At 35.6% G+C, this 25,416-nt stretch overlaps 1 protein-coding gene across 4 annotated transcripts in view; it reads right to left on the bottom strand.

The window, feature by feature from the left end:
• The window catches only part of PDE4D (phosphodiesterase 4D), a 1,076,631-nt gene that overhangs the window by 90,575 nt on the left and 960,640 nt on the right, over positions 1-25,416 (bottom strand). Inside the window, exon 7 of one of the 4 annotated variants that reach the window (XM_040622247.1) lies at positions 19,480-20,867. The exons of the other annotated variants lie outside the window; for them this stretch is intronic. Coding sequence (XP_040478181.1) covers positions 20,767-20,867 — 101 coding nt within the window. The 3' untranslated portion in view covers positions 19,480-20,766. Of the gene's footprint in view, positions 1-19,479; positions 20,868-25,416 lie in introns of those variants that run through there. 4 annotated transcript variants of the gene reach the window in all.

The following is a 25,416-nucleotide window of genomic DNA, read 5'->3' as shown; positions in this document are numbered from 1 at the left end:
ATCTTAAGAAGTCTGATGACCTTTTGATTTTTGATCACTTGTATTTGACCTGACGATGATCCTAAGAATAAGTCTTTTATATACATACTGTGCTGGATGCTCCTATTAATGAGTTCTGGAAATTTTTATTCAATTATTGCCTCCTGCAGTTTTCTCTTCCTTCTAGAATTTCTATTATTTGGATGTTAGATTTCTTAGGCTGGCCCTCTAATTTTCTTATGTTTTTATTGTATATTTTCTATTTCTTTGTCTTTTGGTCTATTTTCCTGGAGATATCCTAAAATTTATCTTTCTATTCTATTGAGGTTTTTTTATTTCATTTCTGCTATCATATTTTTACTTGTCAAGAATTCTTCTTGTTCTCTGAATGTTTCCTTTTTACAGCAACCTGTTCTTATTTCATGGAAGCAATGTTAATAATACTGATAGATACATTATCAACTCTAACTCCTGACCATATTTTATAAGTTTTCTTCTTCCTCCAGCATCTGTACTTCTTGTAAGCTAGTCTTTTAAAATTTATTTTCATTCCATCCTTCATTTAAATACTTTCCCCAAATGTTTGGTAAATCTTATCTGGCTACTCATATTTAGATTAGAGCACTAAAAACTGGATTGGAAGCTCTGTTTGTATGGTAAGATTTGTCAACTATGATCTCTACCACAGAGCGATCTGGGTGGCTGTTTCTTTGGGTCTTTTCTCTTGGGCTGGTGAATTCTCCACAGGATGCCTCAATCTCTTATTCGGAAGGCTTATGCATAATTGGAAAATTAGTGGAGTAAAAAGACTGAAACTCTCAATCTTTAAAACTCATTCAACAAATAGGTGAGTAACTATATTTTCCAGCCTCTATTATAACTTCAGAAATAAAAGCGGCAAATAAAATTGAAAAATCCTTATATTATTATGACCCAAAATACATAAATGTTTACTTAATCCCTCTGTTTTCAGTAACACACCTCAATCTTCATCTATGTCTGTTGTTTCTCAGTCTAAAGACTGTTTTATATTCTTCTGGGCCACTTTCTTACACCATACACAAAAATAAGCTCAAAATGGATTAAAGACTTAAATGTAAAACCTGAAACTCCTAGAAGAAAACACAGTCACAGTAAGCTCTTTCGTATCAGTCTTAGTGACATTTTTCACTTTTGTTTTTGGATCTGTCTCCTCACGCAAGGACAACAAAATAAAGAATAAACAAATGAAACTATATCAAACTAAAAAGTTTTTATATAGTGAAAAGAAAATGAAAAAGCCAACCTACTGAATGAAAGAAGATATCTGCAAATGATACATGTACGATAAGGGGTTAACATATAAAATATATAAAATAACTCATCCAACTCAATATAAAAAAAAAACAGTCTGATTAAAAAATGAGGAGGACCTAAAAAGACATTTTTCCAAAGAAGACATAGTGATGGCCAAAAGACGCATGGAAAGATGCTCAGTATCACTCATCATCAGGGAAACACAGATCAAAACCACAATGAGATAACACTTCACACCACTCGGAACACTAGTATGAAAAAGACAAGAAATAAGGAGTGTGGGCGAGGATGTAGAGAAAAGGGAACCCTTGTGCACTGTTGGTAGAAATGTAAATTGATGCAGTTACTGTGGAAAACAGAATGAAGGCTCCTCAAAAAATAAAAAACAGGACTATCATACGATCCAGCAATTCTAGTTCCAGTTATTTATCTGAAAAAAAACATTAATTTGAAAAGACTTATGCACCCTATGTTCATTGCAAAGTAATTTATTTATTTATCTGTTTATTTATTAGATTTTATTTATTTGTTTATTTGAGAGCGAGAGAGCATGAGCAGCATGGAAGCAGATGCAGGGCTCAGTCCTAGAACCCTGGGATCATGACCTGAGTCTGAGGCAGATGCTTAACAGACTGAGCCACCAGGCGCCCTGCAGTGTTATTTACAATAGCCAAGGCATGGAAAGAAACCATCTAACTGTTCACTGATAGATATATGAACAGAGAAGATGTGTGTGAGAGAGAGCTATCTAACAGAATATCACTTGGCCATAAAGAAGAGTAAAATCTTGCCATCCGCAATAACATGGATGGACCTAGAGGGCATTATACTAAGTGAAATAAATCAGAGAAAGATAAATACCATATGATTACACTTATGTGTGGAATCTAAAAAAATAAAACAAACAAAGCAAAACAGAAACAGACCCACAGATACAGAGAACAAACTGGTAGTTGCCAAAGGAGAGGTGGGGTGTGGATAGGCAAAATAGGTAAAAGGATTAAGAGGCACAATCTTCCAGTTATAAAATAAATAAGACAAGAGGATGTAATGTACAGCACAGGGAATATAATCAATAATATTGTAACAATTCTGTGTGGCGACAGAACTACGGAGACCCTTTTGTAATGTATATAAATATCAAATTACTATGTTGTACACCTGGAACTAATATAATATTGTGTGTCAATTACTCTTCAATAAAAATGTAAAGAAAAATTTTAAAAGTACTTTTATGGTTTCAGAAGGTAGAGGTGTTAAATGAATGTGCTAATTGCTCTATCTCAGCCAGAGGTCCACATGTTTTTTAATATTCTAACTTGTCATTTATCTATCTTCTTTTGTGAATTGTCTGAACATGTCTCTGATGATTTAACATTGAAGCCTTAGTGTTTCCCTTGCTTATTTGCCTGAACTCTTTCTTTGTTAGTGTATTAACCAATGACCTGATATCTTTAGGGTGACTGATCTCAAAGCCCATTGAGTTATCTGTAGTTCTAGTGGTTTAGAATGTACGCATGTTATGAATTACTTAGATGGGAGAGATGTAATAAAACTTACTCTGAATATTTCATCAAAATACATGTCTTTAAAATCACATAAACAACTATCTTCAATCACTAGACTTTAAACTTGTAACAGGCAGATATTGACCTTTAACTATATCAATTCAATGAACTTACATTGAACAGTTGACATGTGTGGAGCACTGCATCCCTGAGAGTACAAATACCAAGGGTCTGAGTCCCTTCTTTACAGGATTTTCAGGAAAAAAAAGATCAATAAATAATTATAAAACAATGAGGGTTGATCTATATCAGAAGCACAAATCTGAGGACAACTCGTTTGACCTGTTAGGAAGAACTGGGTAAATTTTGGAGCTAAACAGTTGATATTTGGTGGACCTTGAAAGGTGAGTGCAGGTTTTGCTAGGTTGCAAAGGTGACAAAGGGCATCCCAGGATGAAAAAAGAGAATGTGCAAAATGTTGCAGATATTTTTTAAAAAATGTGTATTTAGGGAATGGTGAAAAGTCTTAAAGGGTTACTGAAGGTACAGAAAATAAAAAGTTGAAACAGAACAGGATTTTTAAAATAGAGTCTAAACTAACCTCCTCAATTTTACAGATTGGAAATGAGTGCTAGAGAAGTTACGAGTTGTCAAAGATTCCACACTTAACGATGGAACTGGTATTGAGATACTGAGACATAATATTCTGATTTCTTTCAGAACATTTCTTATTATATCACATAGTTACTTGCTTGTCACTATAGATGCAGATTATTTTCCTAAAAGCAAGTATAAAAAGAACTGATCATAAGATTTGGGAGACAAATTAGAATTCTATTCTAATCTATTGCTAGTGGCTCCTTTGATGTCCTTTGTCAAGATGGATTCTAAGGTCTACAGAAAAAAAGCACAATTTCTCAATTAGGGCTACCTAGCATGGGGCATAGGATGGGAAAAGTGCCATGTAATTATTTTCCATGGACAGGAGCCACCTAATGGGGAATGAGGAGTGGAGAATAAGAAAAAGAATATGCCATATGTAATTTATGTCTAATCTCATTTTGGGTTAGTTTACATTATAAATTTATTCTTTTGAAAAAGTCATTAAATTTTGGATGAGATCATCTGAAACCTCTCCCTTTTCAAATTTGACTTCTTTTCTTGTTTTACGTTGCTCTTTTCGATAGTGAATATGCTTATTATTCAATATTAAGATTACACAAAACTATTCTTTAGTCACCGTGATTCCTTTGGAATAGAAAGTTTAATGTTTTTTCAATCTCTCAAATTATTGGTATGTGTATTTGATGCAAAAAACACATCTGTCAGATTTTATTTTCTCATTCAAGTAAATAGGTATTTATTAAGAAACTGCATTTATTAGAAATGAAAAAAATCACAAACTGTGTTCAAACATGTGCCTATTTGGAATCAGGTACAAGAAGAAAAAGACTTTCTATAATATAGAATTATTTCAAAGTCTATGATTACTACTTACAAATGGAGAGCATTCAAAATATTCTCATCATTTTTCTAAGATTAACATTAGGTAGACGTGTGATCTTTTAGCATACTACGTTAATTTTTTCTAAATTTTTCCACAACCTATTTATTTTATCTGTATTTTCAGTTATAAATATCTACTAATATTTTTAAAGGCCCACACTATTTTTTCCTATTTGATTTCACCTCAAATGACATTCTCGGTATATGAGGTAATTTCTTTCTAATGCTTGCCAGTCCTAAATGCCATTGCAGATCCTTCTGGAGAGCACTTTTCAAGAATTGTGCTTAATTTGGAGCTCTTCAGTAATCTGTTGAGAATTTTTGCAATAAACCAGAAGGAAGGCTAAAGAGACAAAGAACACTGTGGCTTCCTTAACGTTAATGAAACAGACTCGTCTGGTTCACTTTAACAATCAGTGCAAACTAAAATGGCCATTTTCATATTAGTAACTTATATTTTGTACAGTGCATACTTTCTGCTGATGTTTATAAATAAGAAAACAACACATTACCCCAGCTATAAGTGGAGCCTTTTGGCAAATAAAAGAAAAAACTTATCCCCATTAGTAAAACATTGGAGTTTAAATCTAGAGAACAAGTATTTTAAAAATCTACTAGAAAAAGTCTCTGGCTTGTACTGTATGCAAGCAATTAGACTGGAGAATATTGCTATACGATCACAGAAAATACCAACTAGACTGTCTTCACTGACAATAAGAGAAACAGAAAAAAAAAATAAGCTAACTCTACAACAGTGAAAATATGGAACCTGAGGAGTATCTGGTGACCATAAATATACACCTTTATGGCCTAACAATTTATATACAGTTCATACAATTAGCAAGTTTGATAAATACAATCATTACTCTCAAGTTGAAACAAATACTCTTTGCTAAGAGCAAAGGATTATTATTGAGCAGATGGTATTACTTATCCTTGCCAATTTATATTCATAAAACTCAATAAATGCTTAGCCTTAAAAATGTCAAATAACTCAGATTTCAGGATAAGACACACCAACTAATCTGCTCTGCTTATCTCCACCCTGTCACTCCTCTTCAAGAGCTCAAACAAGATAGGCTGATTGACACAAGTAAAAGCAAAAACCTTATCTTCCTTACTGCTACATGGTCTTATCTATAATGTACCATTTCAATATCTCATAAAAGATACCATAATTCAAAGCAATAATATACCCCAAAGTACTAAAGTACTAATCTACAACATATATACATACATGTATACATACATACATACATATATACATACGTATATATGGCATGTATATATGTATAGATGGTATGTAGAACATTTTTTATTCTTGTGGGACTTGCCACCAATAAGAAAACATTTGATTGCCAACTAAGTAAGAGTTGATTTCCAGTCTGGTGCTAAGAGGTAGAATTTTAAATATATAAAAAAATTGGGTTTGAATCCTAACTGCCATTTATAAGCTGTGTGGCAACTGGTTAAGGGACTTAACCTCTCTTGTCTCACGGCTTTCTTATTCATAAAGTAAATATAGGGCTTTTCTGAGTATTAAAAAAGCAATTATATATAAAGTTTTTAGCATAATGTGTGCACAGAGTAAATATTTAACAAAATGGTAACTAATATCGGTTTAGTTATTAGAGAACTAAAGTTTTACATAAATTAAAGAGTTGTCCCTAAGGTGCATCCAATGCAAGCATGATTTTTAGAAATTCTTTCTTATCATTTTGGTTTTCTAAGGAGAAAACCTTCCCCCCACCATTTTTTTCAAGTTTGCTTGACTTGTAAAAGAGATTTGTAGGCAGTTGAAGCAGTTACATCGGATCATACATGCATAAGACTGACAGCTGATTTTCAAGATTTGGCAAGAGTTCCCAACAGTTTTTCTCAAACACACCTGAAGGCGATCGTGCACAAGCGATCAGTCAGCTGCTATGGGAGGCTGCTGCAGGGATAGGACAGGACAGGACTCTTAGGAATAGGACTAGCCAAGACTCTGTCCTCCCCACCCACCAGACACCTGCCCGTCCCTTCCCCACCCCAAGACAGCAACCTTCTGGCTGTAGATCAGAGGAGTAGCTCTTTCTTGAACTAGAACAACAAAGGGAAAAACCATCTTAGCAGCGTGGGTTTTTACCCAACTTCTTAGGAGCCCTGAATTCCCCCAAATCTCCATGCCACAGTGGAATTGCTATTACTTGAGTGAGCATCTGAATCTTTTGTGGAGTCTGAGGAGACACAGGGGATGAATGTTCCGTCTTCCAGAAACATCTGATTCCATCTCCTTTAGCCTCCTCTTATGTCCATCTCCCAGCTTATTGTCTTTCTTTCTGTCATTATAATTAGTTCACGGGTTTAAAAATCAACAGAGCACATAAAAAGCATGCACAACAATGTTCATTGCAGTACTGTTTGTAATTAAAAAAAAAGTTCATCATTAGGAAACAATTAAATGAGAAATTTGACATACATCCTATGCTGCAATTTAAAAACACGGGTATAAAAATAAAATAAAATAAAAACACTGGTATAGACATATATGTACCGAAATGAAATAATATCCAAAGTATATTTTATTATTATTTTATAAAGATTTTAATTTTTTAAAATCTCTATACCCAACGTAGGACTCAAACCGAAAAGCCTGAGATCATGAGTCACATGCTCTATTGACTGAGTCAGCCAGAAGCCCACCAAAATATATTAAATACAAAAGGCAGTCACAGAAAAACATGTTCCAATAAAAATAATTCCCATAATTCTAATATATGAATATTCAGTTAAAAATTCTGGAAGGATGTACACCAAATCGTATCCATTGCTAAGTGGATACTTTCAAGGAGAGCAAATCTAAAGGAGCATGAAGATGGACTTTCTCATATTATGTAATTTTTTTCATATGCTGTAATATTTTGAAAGTATTTTGTGACATGAAAGTACTTATCTATCACTTATGTAATAAAACTATATACACTTAAGGAAAATCTCATGGTAGGAATCTTAGGAAATACAGGGAAAGTAGAAGAAATAACGAAGAAAAAGCACATGTAATTCTACAACTCCATGTTCATTAATATAAAAATTTTTATATTTTTCCCTAATACATTTCTATACAGATATGCACACATTAAGTTTTTTAAGTATTATTGGGTCTCATTTCATTGGCCTGATGCCCTAAAACGTTTAAAATATCAAAAAAACCTAATTTTGATTAAGAAACATCACAAGGAATAACAAGGCAAGTAGGCTGTGGCTTCTAGATGTACAGCTTCAAGCCAGCTGAAAACATGAAGCACAGAACCAGGATGCTACAGTCACACACACACACACACACACACTTTCCATATTCCCAATTCCAGTTGGGTCAGGGGAGCTGAAGATTGCCTGGGGGCCTGCACTGTCTTAAGCTACAGACCTAATTCTTAGTATTCCACTCTGGTCCATTTCCTGCATGACCTCAGAATGTGTCATTGTGAATTCCATGATACACAGCAGTTGCACATTGTGGAATGTGGATTCTGATAGGTGGCTCAAATAAATGTGATGGATATGCCACTGGAGCTCGGGGACCTCAGGTTCCTCATCTCTACACTGATCTCTATAGCCCCTTCCAATGTAAACAGTCTGTAATTTACTAAACACCACAAAGAATCGTGCTGAACGGACCACCACAATATGCTGCTCTCAGAGATCTTAAATTAATCCCACAGCCAAACTTCCTACAAAATGACTTCACTGCTGTATTGTGTGGCATTTGTCTGCATTCTCCAGAATGCTCACCAGATGGTAAAGGAGTGTCTCTCTCCTTGTAGCAACATTTTCATAGCATTTCTTGCCACTCACTACTGAAAAGTTGTAAAAAAAAAAAACAACAAAAAAAAAAACAACCTAAAAAGCAAACAAACAAAAAACCTGTGGAAGCAAGTACTCAGCTGAAAAATGTGGCTTTCTCTTTAGGAAGTGTCTGCAGGGCAAAACAGGGGCCCCAAACAGCTAGCGTGTGATGATACAGATGATCCTTGGTTTTGATCTTCTTTGAAGTTTATTAAAAACAAACTTGAATCTGTACCAATCTTGACGGGCATGGAAGTCAGAAGCACAAATAGGAAATGTGAAGCTCTCTCAATATTCTATTTAATCTTATAATACAATCATGAAACTCATTATAATTTAAGATCTGTATTATTACTATGATGGAGATAGTACATAAATATATAATCTTACCCCAAATGTAATTAGATAAAATCTTAAAACTAAATCATGATGTGATACTATCAGCCACTGTGAAGGAGAAGACAAAAGTTTTCATCAACAGCCCAAGAAGTTTATGTTAGACACTTTTTTTAAAAAAAAATTTATGTATTTATTTGAGAGAGAGAGAGAGGGCATGCAGGTGCGCATGAGATGGGGGTGGAGGGCAGAGAGAGAGGGAGAAGCAGGCCTAAGGACCTGAGACCCTGAGACCATGATTTGAGCTAAAGGCAGCCCTTAACTGACTAAGCCACCCAGGCACCCCATATGTTAGACACTTTTAATAAAATAGGGATAGATTAACTTCAAGTAAACGTTCTACTCAAATTACTGATTATTTTGTTTGGAAATTTGTTGTTCATAGAACAATGAGGAAAAAGCACAACGTCCATGGAGGAGTCATGCTTTTACTGATGCCAAGCCATCCATGACAGGAAAGTTTTTTTATTAGAAAAAACTTAAAAATCATCAAAATGGATGGTGTGGGAGCCAAATATCATTTAAGCAATATTTTACAGAAACCACAGAATTGTTGAGAAGAGTGACTACAGTATCAATTACTGGTGCTCACTGTTTCAGAAGAGAAAGTTGAATGCTGTCCTATCTCTAAGGAGTAATAACTTCCTGCTATTCAGTTTTGAGTTTTGTAAGTGTATATAACAAGGGGGAGAAAAATAAGTCTTTTTTCACATTTTTAATTGAAGCGTAATTGACATATAATATTCTCTTAGCTTCAGGTGTACATCACAGTTATTCAATTTTAATACATTATAAAATAATCCCCACAATAAGTTTAGTTACCATCTGTCCCCATACAAAGTTTTACAATATTATTGGCTATATTTCCTATGTGGTACCTTACATCCCCATAACATTTATTTTATCACTGGAAGTTTGTATCTCTTAATCTCCTTTACCTATTTTGCCTCATCCACTCAATATCAATATGGATGTTAAACTCCTTTGCTATCAAATATTCTGTGTCTTATGGACAAGAAGAAATCAGATAAGGAAAATGGATTTGTTTTCTGACCCGTCTCTTAAGTTCAATCCTCCTGTCCTCTCCCTTTGTCCCCAAGATTACACAAATACCACCGGATGGTTGAATTACTAAACAGTTGTCTATATATTTTTCTGAAAATCATATTTACTGTATAATGGTCGCCTACAGGAGAAAATTGAATCCACAATCTTTTCCCTAGCATTTAACAATGTCCATCAGGTAACCCATCATAGTTATTAAAGAGTTGATAGTAAAATAGGACTACTAGTACAGTAAGAATAGGAGAATGTTCCTTATCATGCTAGTAAATAGCTTTCATTCAACATCTACAACTAACATTGAAACAAACAAGAAACAAAACAAGGCTGCCTACTGTGTCCAGTATTTCATGCTGCTCAGCAAATTCTAACCTAAGCAATCAAATAAGAAAACCAAACATGAGGTTTAAGTATTTGAATGGAGGGGAAAAAATTATATTTTTGGGTGACAGTTCTATAACTACAGTTCAGGAGAATCAAACAAAATGTGTAAGAAAGGAAGAACAGTATGGTTTATAAGAAGGCAGAATGCTATAAAATATATATACACGATAGGCTTTCCATATAACAGCAACAGTCAATTAGGAAATGGAGAAAGTATCCTGTTTATAAGTCACAAAACATATAAAATATCTAGACATAAACTTAGTAAAAACGTAAAAGTCTTATATAAATAATATTGTAAAACCTCACTGAAGGACATTTAAAAAAACTAAAAAATATGTAAAAACATCTAATTTCCTGAGTGGGAAGACTCAGTATTATAAGGATAGATTCATTTATACCTTTAATGTACTTAGTTTGGCCCTAAAATGTTAAACATTTCTTAAATATGCAATTTGATTTATGGTATCTACTTTCCTCTTGAAGACATTCTTCTTGGAACCCTGTGAGGACTCTTTCTAATTTAGGCTCCCTGCTTTCTAGGCCTATTATAAAGTTGTCATCCTGGAATTGATTTTCATAAGACACCTGAGCTAGGTCCAGTGTATAGATTTCTGTATAGATTATCTTCTGTATAGATTTGTTGTTTTGTTTTGCTGAAATACATCTTCAAAAAATGTTTTTTAATTAGGAAGGACGTTTAGGAGGTAAACATAGAAATCTGAGCCCTTATGTATGTTTAACCATATCTTTGGTTTGTCCTAACACTCCAGAGATTGGCTATCAATTCTGGGTTCTAATTAATCCTTCTCAGTACTTGGAAACATTGCCTCATCTGTCCCAGCTTCCAGCTTTGCTGATGAGAAGTCTGATAACTTTGAAAGATCCTTTTTTGTTCTCTAGAAGCTTTTAGGATCAATTTCTTATCCTTGGAATTTGGGAATTTCATCAAGTGTCTTGGTATGTGTTGTTTTTTTCCCCTCTGTTGGAGTCTGGATAAAACTTTCCAATCTGAGGGTGTCAATCACTCTTAAGGTCAAGATTCCCGCCCCCCCTAATTACTTTCCCCTGCTCCTTGTCACTGTGCTACCCCTCACACTCTTCATTATTTCTTTTTTCCATCATATTTTATATTCTTGTCTTTTTGCTCTACATTCTGGAAGATTTGCTTGATTAATTCAATATTCAAGCATGTTCAATATTTCATCCGATCTTATTTTTTTTTAACCTCCCGCTCCTATTACAAAAAAATTTGATCGTACTTAGCAAACATATTTTTCCCCTAATCTCTCTGAAAATTTTTCTTGTCTCTGTTTATTCTGGAAACAGAAGACAAATTTTCTTCAGAAAAATGCATTTGTTTTGTTCATTCATTAGTTTCTTTTCATTCATGCTATTGGTTTTCTTCAAATGTCTGGTGACCCTTTCTTGACTGTGAATATAATTTAAGAACTAGGAATTTCTTAGACAATTGGCAGGGGTTTCATAAGTAGTTGTGTAGTACTTGTAAATGGATTAATTAGCAATCTAATGCAATTTCAATCACAAACCTAATGGGATTTCTTGGGAGGACTTCACAAATAGATTATAAAATTAATTTTTACAATTTAAAAATTAATATTTGTATATTAGCAAAATCAAATGAGGGTAACTGAGAAAATTCTGAAAAAAAAAGGATTAGTTAAGAGGGTGCATGTTCTCTCATCTACAAACCGTATTTTTTTATCTATAATAATTATAACATGGCATTTTTGGTAGAGGAAGAGGTTATAAAGGTTAAAAAACAGCTAGCCATTATTATATTTAGTAAAATATATAAGATCTCAAGCCAATAACAAAACTGGATTATTTAAAAAATAGTGTTCTTTAAATTTAGGAATCCTAGGTAAAGAATATTAGTGCCCTGACTTACCATAAAATGTATTCCATAATTATTAAAGATTTAAACATGTAATCCAAATCCACAAAGGACTAACATAAAATATAGGTATATGTATATTGGGGTGGGAAAAGTCTTGCTGAGATTTATAAAAATTTATATTTTAAAAATACTTAATAGAGGCTATATAAATGTAAAATTCTACATGTAAAATTCTAAATGAAGGTTGGAATGGTAGAGAAGCAAATAACAAAATATTCAGAAATAGCTAAACACCATGTTGTCTATGTAAAATCATCCTGACACTTCCAAGAAGTCTATACAGCATAGTAAAAAAATAATTTAGTTATAAATTACTATTATTGCCCCCATTTTACACATGAGAAAAATGAGACTTGGAAGGTGACAGGACTTGCTGAGGATCATATAACTAAGAGTGTGGAGCTGGGATTTCAACCTAAAGAGTCTGGTTTCAGAGCCCAGCTCTCAGCCCAATGCCGTACTGTCTATTCCGGCCAACTCTCTGGTGTGAATTTTACGTAACTCTCGGTGAGACTTTGCTTCTAATACTTCCCGATCCAGAACCCATACCTCTTCTTTCCTGCCCTACCAGCTCCCCCTGTATTTCCACACCCAGTTCCATTAAAAACTTCTCCACAAAGTTTTTCAGTAATTCCAGCCCTTCCTGGAATTCCCTCCTCCCTTGGATTTGAGAACACACTCCTGGTCCTCTGCCTACGTCTCGGTCACTCTTTCTCAATCTCTTTGTGGATTCTTCTTTCTCTACACATTTCTTTTCTCACCCTACTCCATGACCCTGTGAATACATTTCTCCCCAAAACAGCAGTATCTACCTAGTTATGTTCTGAAAACACCAGCTTGTATTGCTTATTTGCATTCCGCAGATCTCCACCTGGTTCAGACATCTCAAACTCCGTATTTGCACGCTACTATTTATTTGTTTGCTATTTTTACTGTCTTACTGAGATGTCACCAACATTCACTCAGCCACTGAAGCCAGAAATCAGAGCATGATCCTTGCTCTCCATCTAGCAAGCCCAATCTCCTGGATGTCACCACGTTCTGTCCATTTTACTCTGTAAATAACTGCTAAGATTTGCTCCTCTCTTCTGAATTCCCTTAGTTCAAGCCCCCTTTATTTCTCATGTGATTATTGTAGTAGGCTCTGAGCTGGTTTCCTGGTGCCTGTTTTCCCCCTATTTACTCCATTTTAATCTCTGCATCAGCATTTCTCAAATTTGAGAGGTCACAGATTTCCAAAGACAGTTCCACAACTCTCAGAGGCATACAGTTTCCATATGACAAACGTTGTAGTAAAAAGTTACATACTTTTCATCAGGTGACTATGTATGGTTAATGCGATAATTCATGCGTTAGTAAATACAAGGAAAAATTCAGTCACATGATCCAGAAAATGGTGGCATTTTATTTATTTTTTTTAAAGTATATTTAAAATGAAACCTCTACTCTGAAATTATAAAGCATTAATGAAAGAAATTGAAGACAACACAAATGGAAAGATATTCTATGCTCATAGGCTGGAAGAATAAATATATTGTTAAAATGTCCATACTATCTAAAGCAATCTACAGATTTAATGCGATCCCTATCAAAATACCAACAGGACTTTTCATAGAACTAGAACAAATAATCCTAAAATTTGTATGGAACCACAAAAAACTCTGAATAGACAAAGCAACCTTAGAACGAAGAACAAGAATATAGGTGTTTTTGAAATTTTTCAAATCCCAGATTTCAAGATAGACTACGAAGCTGTAGTAATCAAAACACTATGGTAGTGGCACAAATACAGACACATACATAGATCAATAGAACAAAACAGAGTCCAGAAATGACCCCACAGTTATAAGGTCAACTAACCTTTGACAAAGGAGGCAAGAATATGCAGTGGGAAAAAGACAATCTCTTTAACAAATGGTGCTGGGAAAACTGGATAACGACATGCAAAAGAATAAAACTGGACCACTTTATTACACCATACTCAAAAATAAACTCAAAATGAATTAAAGACATAAATGTGAGACCTGAAACCATAAAAATCTGAGAAGAGAGTACAGGTAGTAATTTCTCTGACACAGGTCATAGCAACAATTTTCTAGATATGTCTCCCAAGGTAAGGGAAAGAAAAGCAAAAATAAACTATTGGGACTACATCAAAATAAAAAGTTTCTGCACAGTGAAGGAAAGAACCAACAAACCAAAAGACAACCTACAGAATGTGGAAGATGTTTGCAAATGACATATCTGATAAAGAGTTAGCATCCAAAATATATAAAGAAATTACACATCTCAACACACCAAAAAAGCAAATAATGCAATTAAAAGTGGGCAGAAGACATAGACAAACCTCTCTCCAAAGAAGACATAGAGATGGCCAAAACACATATGAAAAGATGCTCAACATCACTCATCACTGGGATATGCAAATCAAAACCACAACGAAATATCACCTGACACCTGTCAGAATGGTTAAAATCAACAACACAAGAAACAAGTGTTGGCAAGGGTGTGGAGACAAAGGAACCCTCTTACACTGTTGGTGGGAATGCAAACTGGTGCAGCCACTGAGGAAGACAGGATGGAGGTGGCTCCAAAAGTTAAAAATAGAACTACCATATGACCCAGTAATTCCACTACTAGGTATTTACCCAGAGATTATGAAAACACTAATTTGAAAAGATATATGCACCCCTATGTTTATCACAGCATTACTGACAATAGCCAAATTGTGAAAGTGTCCACTGATAGATGAATGAATCAAGAAGATGCAGCATACATATACAATGAAATATTACCCAGCCATAAAAAAGGAAATCTTGCCATTTGTAACAACATGGATAGATCCAGAGAATATAATACTAAATGAAATAAGTCAGTCAGAGAAAGACAAATGCCATATGATTTCACTCATACATGGAATTAAAGACACAAAACAATGAAGGGACAAACCAAGAAACACTTAATTATAAAGTATCAACTGATGGTGACCAGAGGGCAGGAGGTTGGGGGGGCGGGTGAAACAGGTGATGGGGATTAGGAGTTCTCTCACATGATCAGCACTGAGCAACGTACAGACTGCTGATTCACTATATTGTCTTGTATTGTATTGTACATTAATGATACTGGAATTAAAATTAAAAATATATTAAAAATGAAAACACAGAATTAAAAAAAATAACACAAAGACTGCTTTAAACATACAACTCTAAATTGTGTCAAAATGTTTTCATGATAAAATTTTAGGCTGATATTTCTCCCTTTGAATAAAGTCACCCCAATGCTTACAGAAAAAAATCTATCTATCTATCTATCTATCTATCTATCTATCTATCTATCTATCTATCTCCAAGCTCCCTGGCATGACTTTCAGACTTAGGAGTTCATGATAGGTTGCTTCTCTTTAATCATCTCTCTCACCCTTCCCCACCACCCATTGTGCCACATACTGCTGTTTGGGGCTCGATGGTGCCTTTCACACTGCAAGATTTGCTTGGATTATTGGCACTTAACCACAATGCATCTTTCCTGGTCTCGCTCATCTCTCATCCTCAAAGCCCTAGCTCAGCGATTTTCATCTCTGGGGGAAAATCTCTGATTTTCTTCTCTTCTCTTTTTCAGTCTTGGAATGGTGTATGCGCAACTCTGGCATGCCATGACGTAATTGACCATTTATCTTTCCATTTAATGCTCTTGACTGCTGAGTCCTTGAAATCTGGGACTGTCTTAATCCACTTTTCAGTCTCCAAGCCTACCACAATAATGAGACACTCAGTACATCTTTGTTAAATAGATCAATGACCTTTCATCTATATTTATCTTTCTTTTTTTAATCACAATTAATTAATTCATCCATTTATTCATTCACTCGTCCATTATCTCTTAATTTTGGAGAATATAAAGATGAATGAAAGAGCCCTGGCCTCTTTCTTATTGTACTGTATCACCTTGTGACCACAATAATGAGACACTCAGTACATCTTTGTTAAATAGATCAATGACCTTTCATCTATATTTATCTTTCTTTTTTTAATCACAATTAATTAATTCATCCATTTATTCATTCACTCGTCCATTATCTCTTAATTTTGGAGAATATAAAGATGAATGAAAGAGCCCTGGCCTCTTTCTTATTGTACTGTATCACCTTGTGTGTTTTTTTTTTTTTTTCCTCTAATCATTTAGTTGTATTAGTCTTTTCTTCAAAAGAATAGTAGGGACTCTTCATAATATCTTCTCTGCTCCTCATAGCTCTTAGACTACTGTAGAAGTTCAATATGTGTTTGTGAAATAGCCTTATTTTGCCTTTAGGGGATGCCTATTAACACACAGTTCTACCAGAGGACCTTATTCTGTGGAAACCCTGAGTGCTGCACTTCAAAGCAACTGAGGCAATTTATAGGTTTTTCTGGCATCAGTATGCTAAGTGGGCTGACAGGTGGAATTATGAGTTCAGGAAAGAAAGAAAATGTTGCACACGGTTCCAGGTTACCAGCTAATCTCTCAGGGTGATACTGATTTCATCAAGATAAATAGACTAGTTTCCTTTGAATTTTAGTCAACATTATATACCAGTTTTACAATATTTATTTCTATATTTACAGATTAAGAAAGCAAAGCAATTGATCTAGGCTAATAGGTACAACAAATTACTTTTAGTTTTGGTGGCTCTATCTCTTATTTTTCCTGGGTAATCTGAAAAATACTAGATAACAAGAGAAGATAACAGAGCTAAAATTTACTGAGCATTTATATTGGATACGCTCATTTTAAGCACTTTTACATGTATTAATACATTAAAGCTTTACAACAACTCTTATTATACCTATTTCATTGCTAGGGAAACTGAAGCATAGACAGCCTCAGTAACTTGCCCAAGGTCACTTGGCTACTTAGCGTGGAGCTGGAATTCAAACACAGGCAATCTTCACCTTTTACAAGTGATTTATACTGCCTATAGAAGGATGACTGGACTGGTTGTTACAAACCCAGGCTTCAAATCTTGAACTCACAATACAATAGCGGAGTGAATTTAAGGATGTCATTTCATTTTATCTTCTGAGTTCCATTGTCTTTGTACCCCATACAGCCCGTGAGGAGGAGTAACTTTATATAGTCTTTTCTAAACTGAAAAGTGTTATAAATTCAAGAACTTTTTTATCTTAAAATTTTGTTTAAGAGCCTGGAAAAGAGCCATCCAGAAAGTCTTCGAGAAGGCAGAGACAAGGTGAGACACCAGCACTGAATGTTCAGACTCCTACTAACTGTGTTAAGCTGCACATTTTATTGCTAAACCTAAGGGAGGGATTAGAGGGGAGGAGAGTGGGAAGTAACAAGGTATGAAGCCTGCCTTTTTAGAAAGTAGTATAAACTATTTTCTTAATTAGTTTCAGAGCATTAACGATTATTTCTAAGAAAAGCAGAGTTAAAGGGGTCTCAGGAAGGAGTAAAATTATTAAAAAAATACAGTCGAATTGTTAAAAATTATCAGAACCATCTGTGAAAAGCACATATAGCTTCATCACATCTTTCAAAAAAATTATGCTCTCGCTGGTTAGTATTAGCAGTCAGGGGATGAACACTCCTCATGTTTTATGCATAGAACAGTTGACACCATGTCTAGTGCACTTGGCATTAGCCAAGCAGTTAGAAAGCCTGAGGTTTGTGCCCACACAGTTCCAGGTCAGTAAAGACGTGGCCATCTTCCTCTGGGGAGATGTGTCTCCTCCAGTAATAAGGAGCATGTTGATGCACTTGCCTCCTCTCCATCTCCAAGGGAAGTTCTGAAGCTTGGTAAGACAGCGTCTGTAAAGTTCTTTCAACTCTTTACAAGGTAAAACATACACAGACATACCGGGATGAGAAGCAGGGTCATTAACTCTTTCATACATGAGAGCAACAAGAAGGAAAAAAGATATCTCAGAGGCAGTCCCAAATTATAAAAACACTGAGTAGAGATGCAAAAAGTTGAAGGATAGAAAACAACACCACTAAATCCAAACTAATATTTGTACTCTATATTCTACAGATTCTCAGAAGGGTCCTTCACTGAGTGTTCCAGAGTATCATCACCCTTTCTCATTGACATTTTGTAGCAAATATGTTAACTTATGTGGCCTTTGGTTCCCTAAAAGGTGCTCAAAAATCCCTTTGAGAACTACTTTTCATGAAAAGGTATAATTACAACAAAAAAGAAAATTCAAATATCTACTAAAGTTATTGAAGAGTGCTCACCCTCATTATTACTCAGTGAAATGCAACGATCCTATTATAGAATCTCCTTATTTGGAAAAAGACTAGAAAGTCTGACAACATCATGTGTTTCTGACTAGGATGTGGAGTGACAGGAATTCTCAGACACTTTTCATACACTTCCTCAAACACTTTCCTTCTATTTAGTAAAGTTAAAGATATGCATGACCCAGGATTCCATTCTTTGGTATATTCCCCTAAAGAAATGCATGCTGTTTGCACCAAGGTACATGTACGTGAATGTTCATAATATCCTTATTCATAAGATTCCCAACCTAGAAACTGCTCAACTTCATAACAAGAGAAGACTGAACAAATAAGTTGTTATTCTTTTATACAACAGAATACTATATAGTCATGAAAATGTATAATCCTCAGCTACATGAAAAACACTGATGTATTGTACAAGTATGATACTGTGTAAAAGAAGGAAATCATAGAAGTATCCATGAGATTAGTCCATTTACATTAAATACAAAAACAAACTAAGCTGAACTCCATTATTTTGAGATGCATACATAGGTCGTAAACCGTATCACAGAGAAAAGCAGGAAGAGAAAGAAAAGTTAGGATGGTGGTTATCCCTTTGGAGAGGAAGAAATGGAAAAAATAGGGTACTTCTGAAGGGTGATTAAAATAGATATTTATTTTAGAACTGTTAAACTTAACAGTCATGTTTTACATACTTTTCTAAATGTTTGTTGTATTTCACAATTTAAAAATTTACGAAGACACTATTAAGCTATAGTAATCAAGGCAGTGTGGTACTGGAGAAAGAAGAGACAAATTGATCAATGGAACAGAATAGAGGGCCCCAAAATAGACCCATACAAATGTAGCCAACTCGTCTTTCCCAAAGAAGCAAAGGCAATAAAATGGAAAAAAGATATTTTGACAAATGGTGCTAGAACAACTGGACATCCACATGCAAAAAACAAACAAACAAAAGGGATCTAGACACAGACACTATACTCTTCACAAAACTTAACTCAAAATGGATCAAATACAAAACTACAAAACTCCTAGATTATAACATAGGTGAAAATCTAGATGACTTTGAGTTTGCTCTTGACTTTTTAGATACAAAGCAGATACATAAAATCCACGAGAGAAATAATTGATGTTAGACTTCATTAAAACTGAAAATTTCTGTTCTGTGAAAGACAATGCTACAAAAATGAGAAAACAATCCACCAACTGGGAGAAAAGATTTGCAATGATATATCTGATCAAGGATTATTATTCAAAATATACAAAAAAAAAAAAACTTAAAACTCAACAGTAAGAAAATAAGCAACTAGATTAAAAAATGAGCCAATTTCTTAAGAGACACCTCACCAAAGATGATACACAGACTGCAACTAAACAAAAGAAAAATGCTTCACATATGTCATCTGGAAAATGCCAGTCAAAACAAGGAGATCCCACTACACACCTAATAGAAGGGCTAAAATCTGTAACGCTGACAGGAACTCTCATTCATTGCTGGTACAAATGGTTCCGGTACTTTGGAGGACAGCGTGGCAATTTCCTACCAAACTAAACATACTCTTACCAAATGATTCGGCGATTGGACTACTTGGAATTTACCCCAAAAGAGGTGAAAATTTACCTCTTTTCAAGGGCATATTTATAGCAGCCTTATTCATAATTGCCGAAACTTGGAAGCACTAAGCGGTCCTTCAGTAGGTGAATGGATAAATAAACTGTGGGACATATAGACAATGGAATATTAGTCATCGCTAAAAAGAAATGAGCTATCAAGCATGAAAAGAGATAGAGGAACATGAAATGCACATTACTAAATGAAAGAAGCCAATCTGAAAAGGCTACATACTGTATGATTCCAACTCTATGACATTCTGGAGGAGGCAAAACTTTGGAGATGGTAAAGGGATCACTGGTTGCCAAGGGGGTGAAAAAAGGAGACGGATAATAAATAAATACTTGGAGCACAGAGGATCTTTAGGGCAATGAAAAGCACTATCTCGAGAGAGAGACCTAATATAAACTAGATTCCGGGTGATAATGATATACCAATGCAGGTTTTTCAATTGTAAAAAATGTATCGCTCTGGTGGGGAATGTTGATAATTGGGGAGGCTGTGCATGTGTTGGGGTTGGGAGTATCTGAGAAATCTCTACCTTCTGCTCAATTCTGCTGTCAAACTAAAATTGCTCTAAAAAATAAAGTCTATTAAAAAAAAAAAAGCCAAAACCAAAAAACATAAGTCTGAGCACTTGTGGCTTCCTGCAAGTTTACAAAAATTTCATAAAGCCTAAAGAGATCAAAAAAAGATTAATTATTTGGAAACTTTTACCCCTAAATCAACTATATAAGTGCTGATGAAGATCACCTGGTGGATAATTCAGAGATTCAACATGAAAAGTCTCCTTAAATAACATACACTTATTGGGGAAGAACACAAAGTCCGACCTGGAAACTGTTAGCAGGGGAAAGAACTGAAGACTTTTCTCCTCAAAACTGCCAAGCGAAGTATGGTTTAATTGAAATTGATGGCAAAGACAACAGAGCACACTTAATTGAGTTTTAATCTTAATGATCTCTAAGCCATGTTTGAAACATAAACATACATGTGAGAGTTCTTCAAGATGTTGGACATGAATCTGTTTTCATAATTCAAAAGCATACTTTGCTTATGAATCTCTTTTTAACAAGCTTTGGCTGGGCATTCTTTTCTTCCAGATGTTTGGTGTTGTATAGACAGGACTTCCATCTCTCTGCATATAATTTAAAACAAAGTTATACAGAGTGTATTTATTTTACAAAATGGTAAGATTCAAATGAATCGTCTATAGGTTTATATAATGATGAGTACTTATGTCTCATGAAGTCCTACAGACAGCATCTCTTCAACTGAAGAGAAGACCTCTTACAACTTTCAAACCTAAAAGCATTTTATATTTCTAAGACATTATTAAATTGACCAATTAACAATTTTGGTAAAAAAAAAAGGCCTTCCAAATCATACATGGAAAAAGATTTCTTGTTATATGCATTTTCATTTAAAACCCCTACTGAAACAATTTATAGAAGGCAAGATAGTTTGGTGGTTCAGGGGATAATCTGAAGTCGGATCTGGATTTAAATCCCAGCTCTACCATTTACTAATTTAGACAAGACATATTGCCTCTCTGCTCCTCGGAACCTACTTACTAGTAGGTACTCCCTATTCTTATAAGGATGAATATAAATATCCCATGTAAAGCACTTTGCAAGTTCTAAGCACACAGTGAGCAACTCAATAAATATCAGCTATCAGCAACAGCAACATCTTCTAGAATCTTCCTGATCTTGCATCCCAAATTGTTTTATCCCACTTCTTTTTTTCCCCCGCTATGAAGTGCTCTTCCAGGCCTCCTTCCTTCTCAGCTATGGTTCTCCTGGATTTCTAGCAAAAGGTGGTGAAATTATATACGCTATTCTTATCTTTCTCTTTTTTTTTTTTTTTAAAGATTTTATTTATTTATTCGACAGAGGTAGAGACAGCCAGAGAGAGAGGGAACACAAGCAGGGGGAGTGGGAGAGGAAGAAGCAGGCTCCTAGCAGAGGAGCCTGATGTGGGGCTCGATCCCATAACGCCGGGATCACGCCCTGAGTAGAAGGCAGACGCTTAACCGCTGTGCCACCCAGGCGCCCCTATCTTTCTCTTTCTGACACGTCAGTAAAATGAAAGTAAAGGAATAAAAACACACAAATCCACAAAGGCATAGGTGATGGGGAAGGAGAGATGAGCAAAGGAAGGATTTCAACTGATTTTTCAAAATCAGAGAGTGGAAAGAGGAGTAGAAACTGCCTTAGCACAATGCAGGAAAACAGAGCAAATTTGAAGAGAAAGTGAACTAATGTGCTCTGCTAAGCCCAGAAAGATTTGGTGCTTGGAGGCAGCGCACACTAAGGAAGGCAGGAGCTTAATGAGAGGCTGAAAGTATATTAAAATTATATGGAGACTTTGGATGGCAACTACTTCTCCTTCCTCCTGGACTCCGAATCTTTCCTTTCTGGAGAGAAAATAAGCTAGAGGGACTTCAAACTGAGAACATCAGGCACTGTGGCAGACAAGGTGAGGCCCCAAACTGAAAAATAGACACTAAACTGAGGAGTTCCCAGTAAGATGCCCACCCTCCCTATATGCCATGCTCCCCAAACACCGGCAGTCAGGTAAATGCCCCTAGACAGATGTTTTCCAGACAGGATTTAGAGAATCTCTTCATGATGACATTGGAGAACTTCCCAAAGAATAAGCCAGCTGAACGATCAATCATATTACATGAAGCCCTACAGCTGATGAGCCCCACCCATGTTCGCCCAACTTTGATGGTGTCGGTGTTGTCATAATTGTCGTTTTATTATCTTTGTGCATGTGTGTGTGTGTACATGTGTGTGCCACTTTTATTTATTTATTTATTTATTTTTTTAAAGATTTTATTTATTTATTCGACAGAGATAGAGACAGCCAGCGAGAGAGGGAACACAAGCAGGGGGAGTGGGAGAGGAAGAAACAGGCTCATAGTGGAAGAGCCTGATGTGGGGCTCGATCCCATAACGCCGGGATCACGCCCTGAGCCGAAGGCAGACGCTTAACCGCTGTGCCACCCAGGCGCCCCTTATTTATTTATTTTTTAAAAGATTTTATTTATTCATTTGAGAGAGAGAGAAAGAGCACAAGTGGGGGAGGGGCATAGGGAGAGGGAGAAGCAGACTCCCCCGCTGAGCGCACAGCCCTGATGCAGGGCTCAATCCCGGGACCCGGAGATGAGGACCTGAGCCAAAGTCAGGAGTTGAACGCTTAACCTACTGAGGCACCCAGGTGTCTCTGTGTGCGTCACTTTTAAATAAGAATGCACAATGGTGAGGAAATTCTCCAGAATGAAGAAAAGAGACTAGAATAAGCATACCCCATAACTGAAGAAAGAAATTCATAGGAAACAGAGATAGTGGAAAACCTCTGAAGAGCTATCATTTGTGCCATTAGAAAGATAATGCGTTCTTGACGTAAGAATAGATGCTATTAAAAAGGAATCATCAAAGAACAAGAGAGTATTGAAATCTAAAAAAAAAGGGGGGCAAAATAAAATTTTAACAAAAAGGTTGGAAGATAAATTCGAAGAAATCTTTCAGAAGCCTGAGCAAAACACCAAAGAAGTAAAAAATGGGAAGAAAAAAATGATGAAATTAAGGAATCTGATCTAGGAGATCAGACATTCAACGATCGGCAGTCCCAAGAAGAGAGAACAGAGAAAATAGAGAAAGTGAAATCATCGATGAACTAATAAAAGCAAAAATTGCAGAATTAAAGGACCCATATGTCTAGAGTGAAAAGATCTAGTGTGTGTCCAGGACAATGGATGAAGACCCAGACCAGGATGATTGACAGTGAAATGTAGAGACACTGGTGAAGAAGAGAAGCTCATAAAAATTTTTGCCAAGAAAAATAGGTTTTGAACAGATATCAGGATGTCATCCACATTAGAAAATGATGGAATGATCGCTGCAAAATATGAGAAAATACATTTGTAATCTAGAATTCAACAGCAGTTAATGTATGCCTGAGACACTGAGGGTTTAAATGCAGAGCAGGTGGAATCTAAGTAGCATACAGAGTCGGTTCCTGAAAAGGAGACCTCACAAGTTAGGTTTTATCCTCCACTTTGAAACTCAATGTTAGAGACACAAGAAAGAAAAAGGAGCTCCCTCAGTACGACCCTGCGACAAACATGGCTTTTTTGCGAACACCACTGAGTCAGGGTATCAAGAGGTCGAGCAAATTTACAAAGTGTGCCAGCCTTTGTGCTTTGGAAGAAGTGTACTTTCTTTTCATACAGCTGATATATCTGAATAGATGGGTCAGTAGACAATATGCAACAAGAAATGAAAGCTAAATACTAACTCGGAAGTCAGTTTTGCTTAGACTTTGTATATTGCCACCAAATTTTGCGAGTTACTAAAAAAATTACTAAGGATGACTCTTTGCCTTTAATTAATGATTTAACCATCTTGTATGACAAAGCAGACAAATATTTTTTGTTTTTATGCTTATTAAATTACCATGGAACAATTTTATTAACAATCCCATGAGGTGGTGTTCTTAGATGCTAATTTCTTACCTCAAAGGAATGGAGCAACAACAACAAAATAAACTAAGACAAAACCCAAAAATCCTTCTTGGTATTCTGGTATTCTTTTACAAAGGATCCAGCTTATCACAGTAATTGATTCCTTCTCTTACTTACACTGGCGATATTACCATATTAAATGGCTAAAGGATAAACATAGGTAACAGTGGAGCTATAGTTCTCCCAGAAATAAGATAATTAAAAAGTTATGTGTGCCAAGAAACATTTCTTTGAACATTTCTATTGCACCCTCTCATTATTTCTGGCTACCTGATCAGTACCCAAAGACTTGGGTGACTGCTTTTTCCTGATACCACCTCCACTCTGCTCTTGAGTTCTCCAGGCCTCACACTGACTACCAGTAAAAAAAAAAAAAAAAAAAAAGACAGCATTTTCTCCACTACTTAAATACGCTGAACTGTATATAACATTCCAAGCTTTTCTCCTTCTCATTCCCCAAGACAATTTTATAATTGGCTGAAACTGATGATACTAGATTAATAAATCTGAAATAATTATAAATAAGACTCCTCCCTAAAATAACAAGAGTTTCCAGAAGCTGGAACTGAACAAGAATTCAAATTAAGCTGTTGAACAGGCTATTTTGAGGGTTATCAANNNTCCTGCTAAGGGTAGATGGCTTCATATTTCTCTCAAATGTCCTTTATTCATTTCACAAATATTCATGCATCAAGCACTGTGGTGGTTACTGTGGAGGAAACCAAGGAGGGAAAAATTGAGTGTTTCCCTTCAAGATGGAGATGGGACTTAGTGGCAGGAGCACCTGAGGAGCAAATTGATGAATGGGAAGAACTGGAGAAAGTCAGGATGAGGAACAAGTTGTGAACGAAGGCAGGCAGGCCCTAGTGACAGTTAATCCGATAATTAGTGAAATCTGATATGTGGTTAGCCCTACTTTCCCGGGCAGTCCTCTTGAGCTGTGAAGAGACATAACTGGCATGGAGTTCAAATGGGCAATAAGACTTCAGAATCTACTCGTTAACTCTGATCCATCTGTCATGAGCCATACACAGGAGAAGATGCCATCTCATTGACAAATAGGACTGCATCTCTAGCGAACGGCTGGTTGATACGGATGACCAGAATTCAGTTCTCCTTTCTTTTGAAAACAATATCCTGATTTCCTCTGAGG

This window comes from Ursus maritimus, unplaced genomic scaffold (genome assembly GCF_017311325.1).
Source record: "Ursus maritimus isolate PB19 unplaced genomic scaffold, ASM1731132v1 scaffold_5, whole genome shotgun sequence".
In the NCBI taxonomy this organism is placed as follows: Eukaryota; Metazoa; Chordata; class Mammalia; order Carnivora; family Ursidae; genus Ursus; species Ursus maritimus.
Note: the sequence above shows the minus strand (reverse complement) of the source record. Positions and strands in the feature narration are given on the sequence as shown.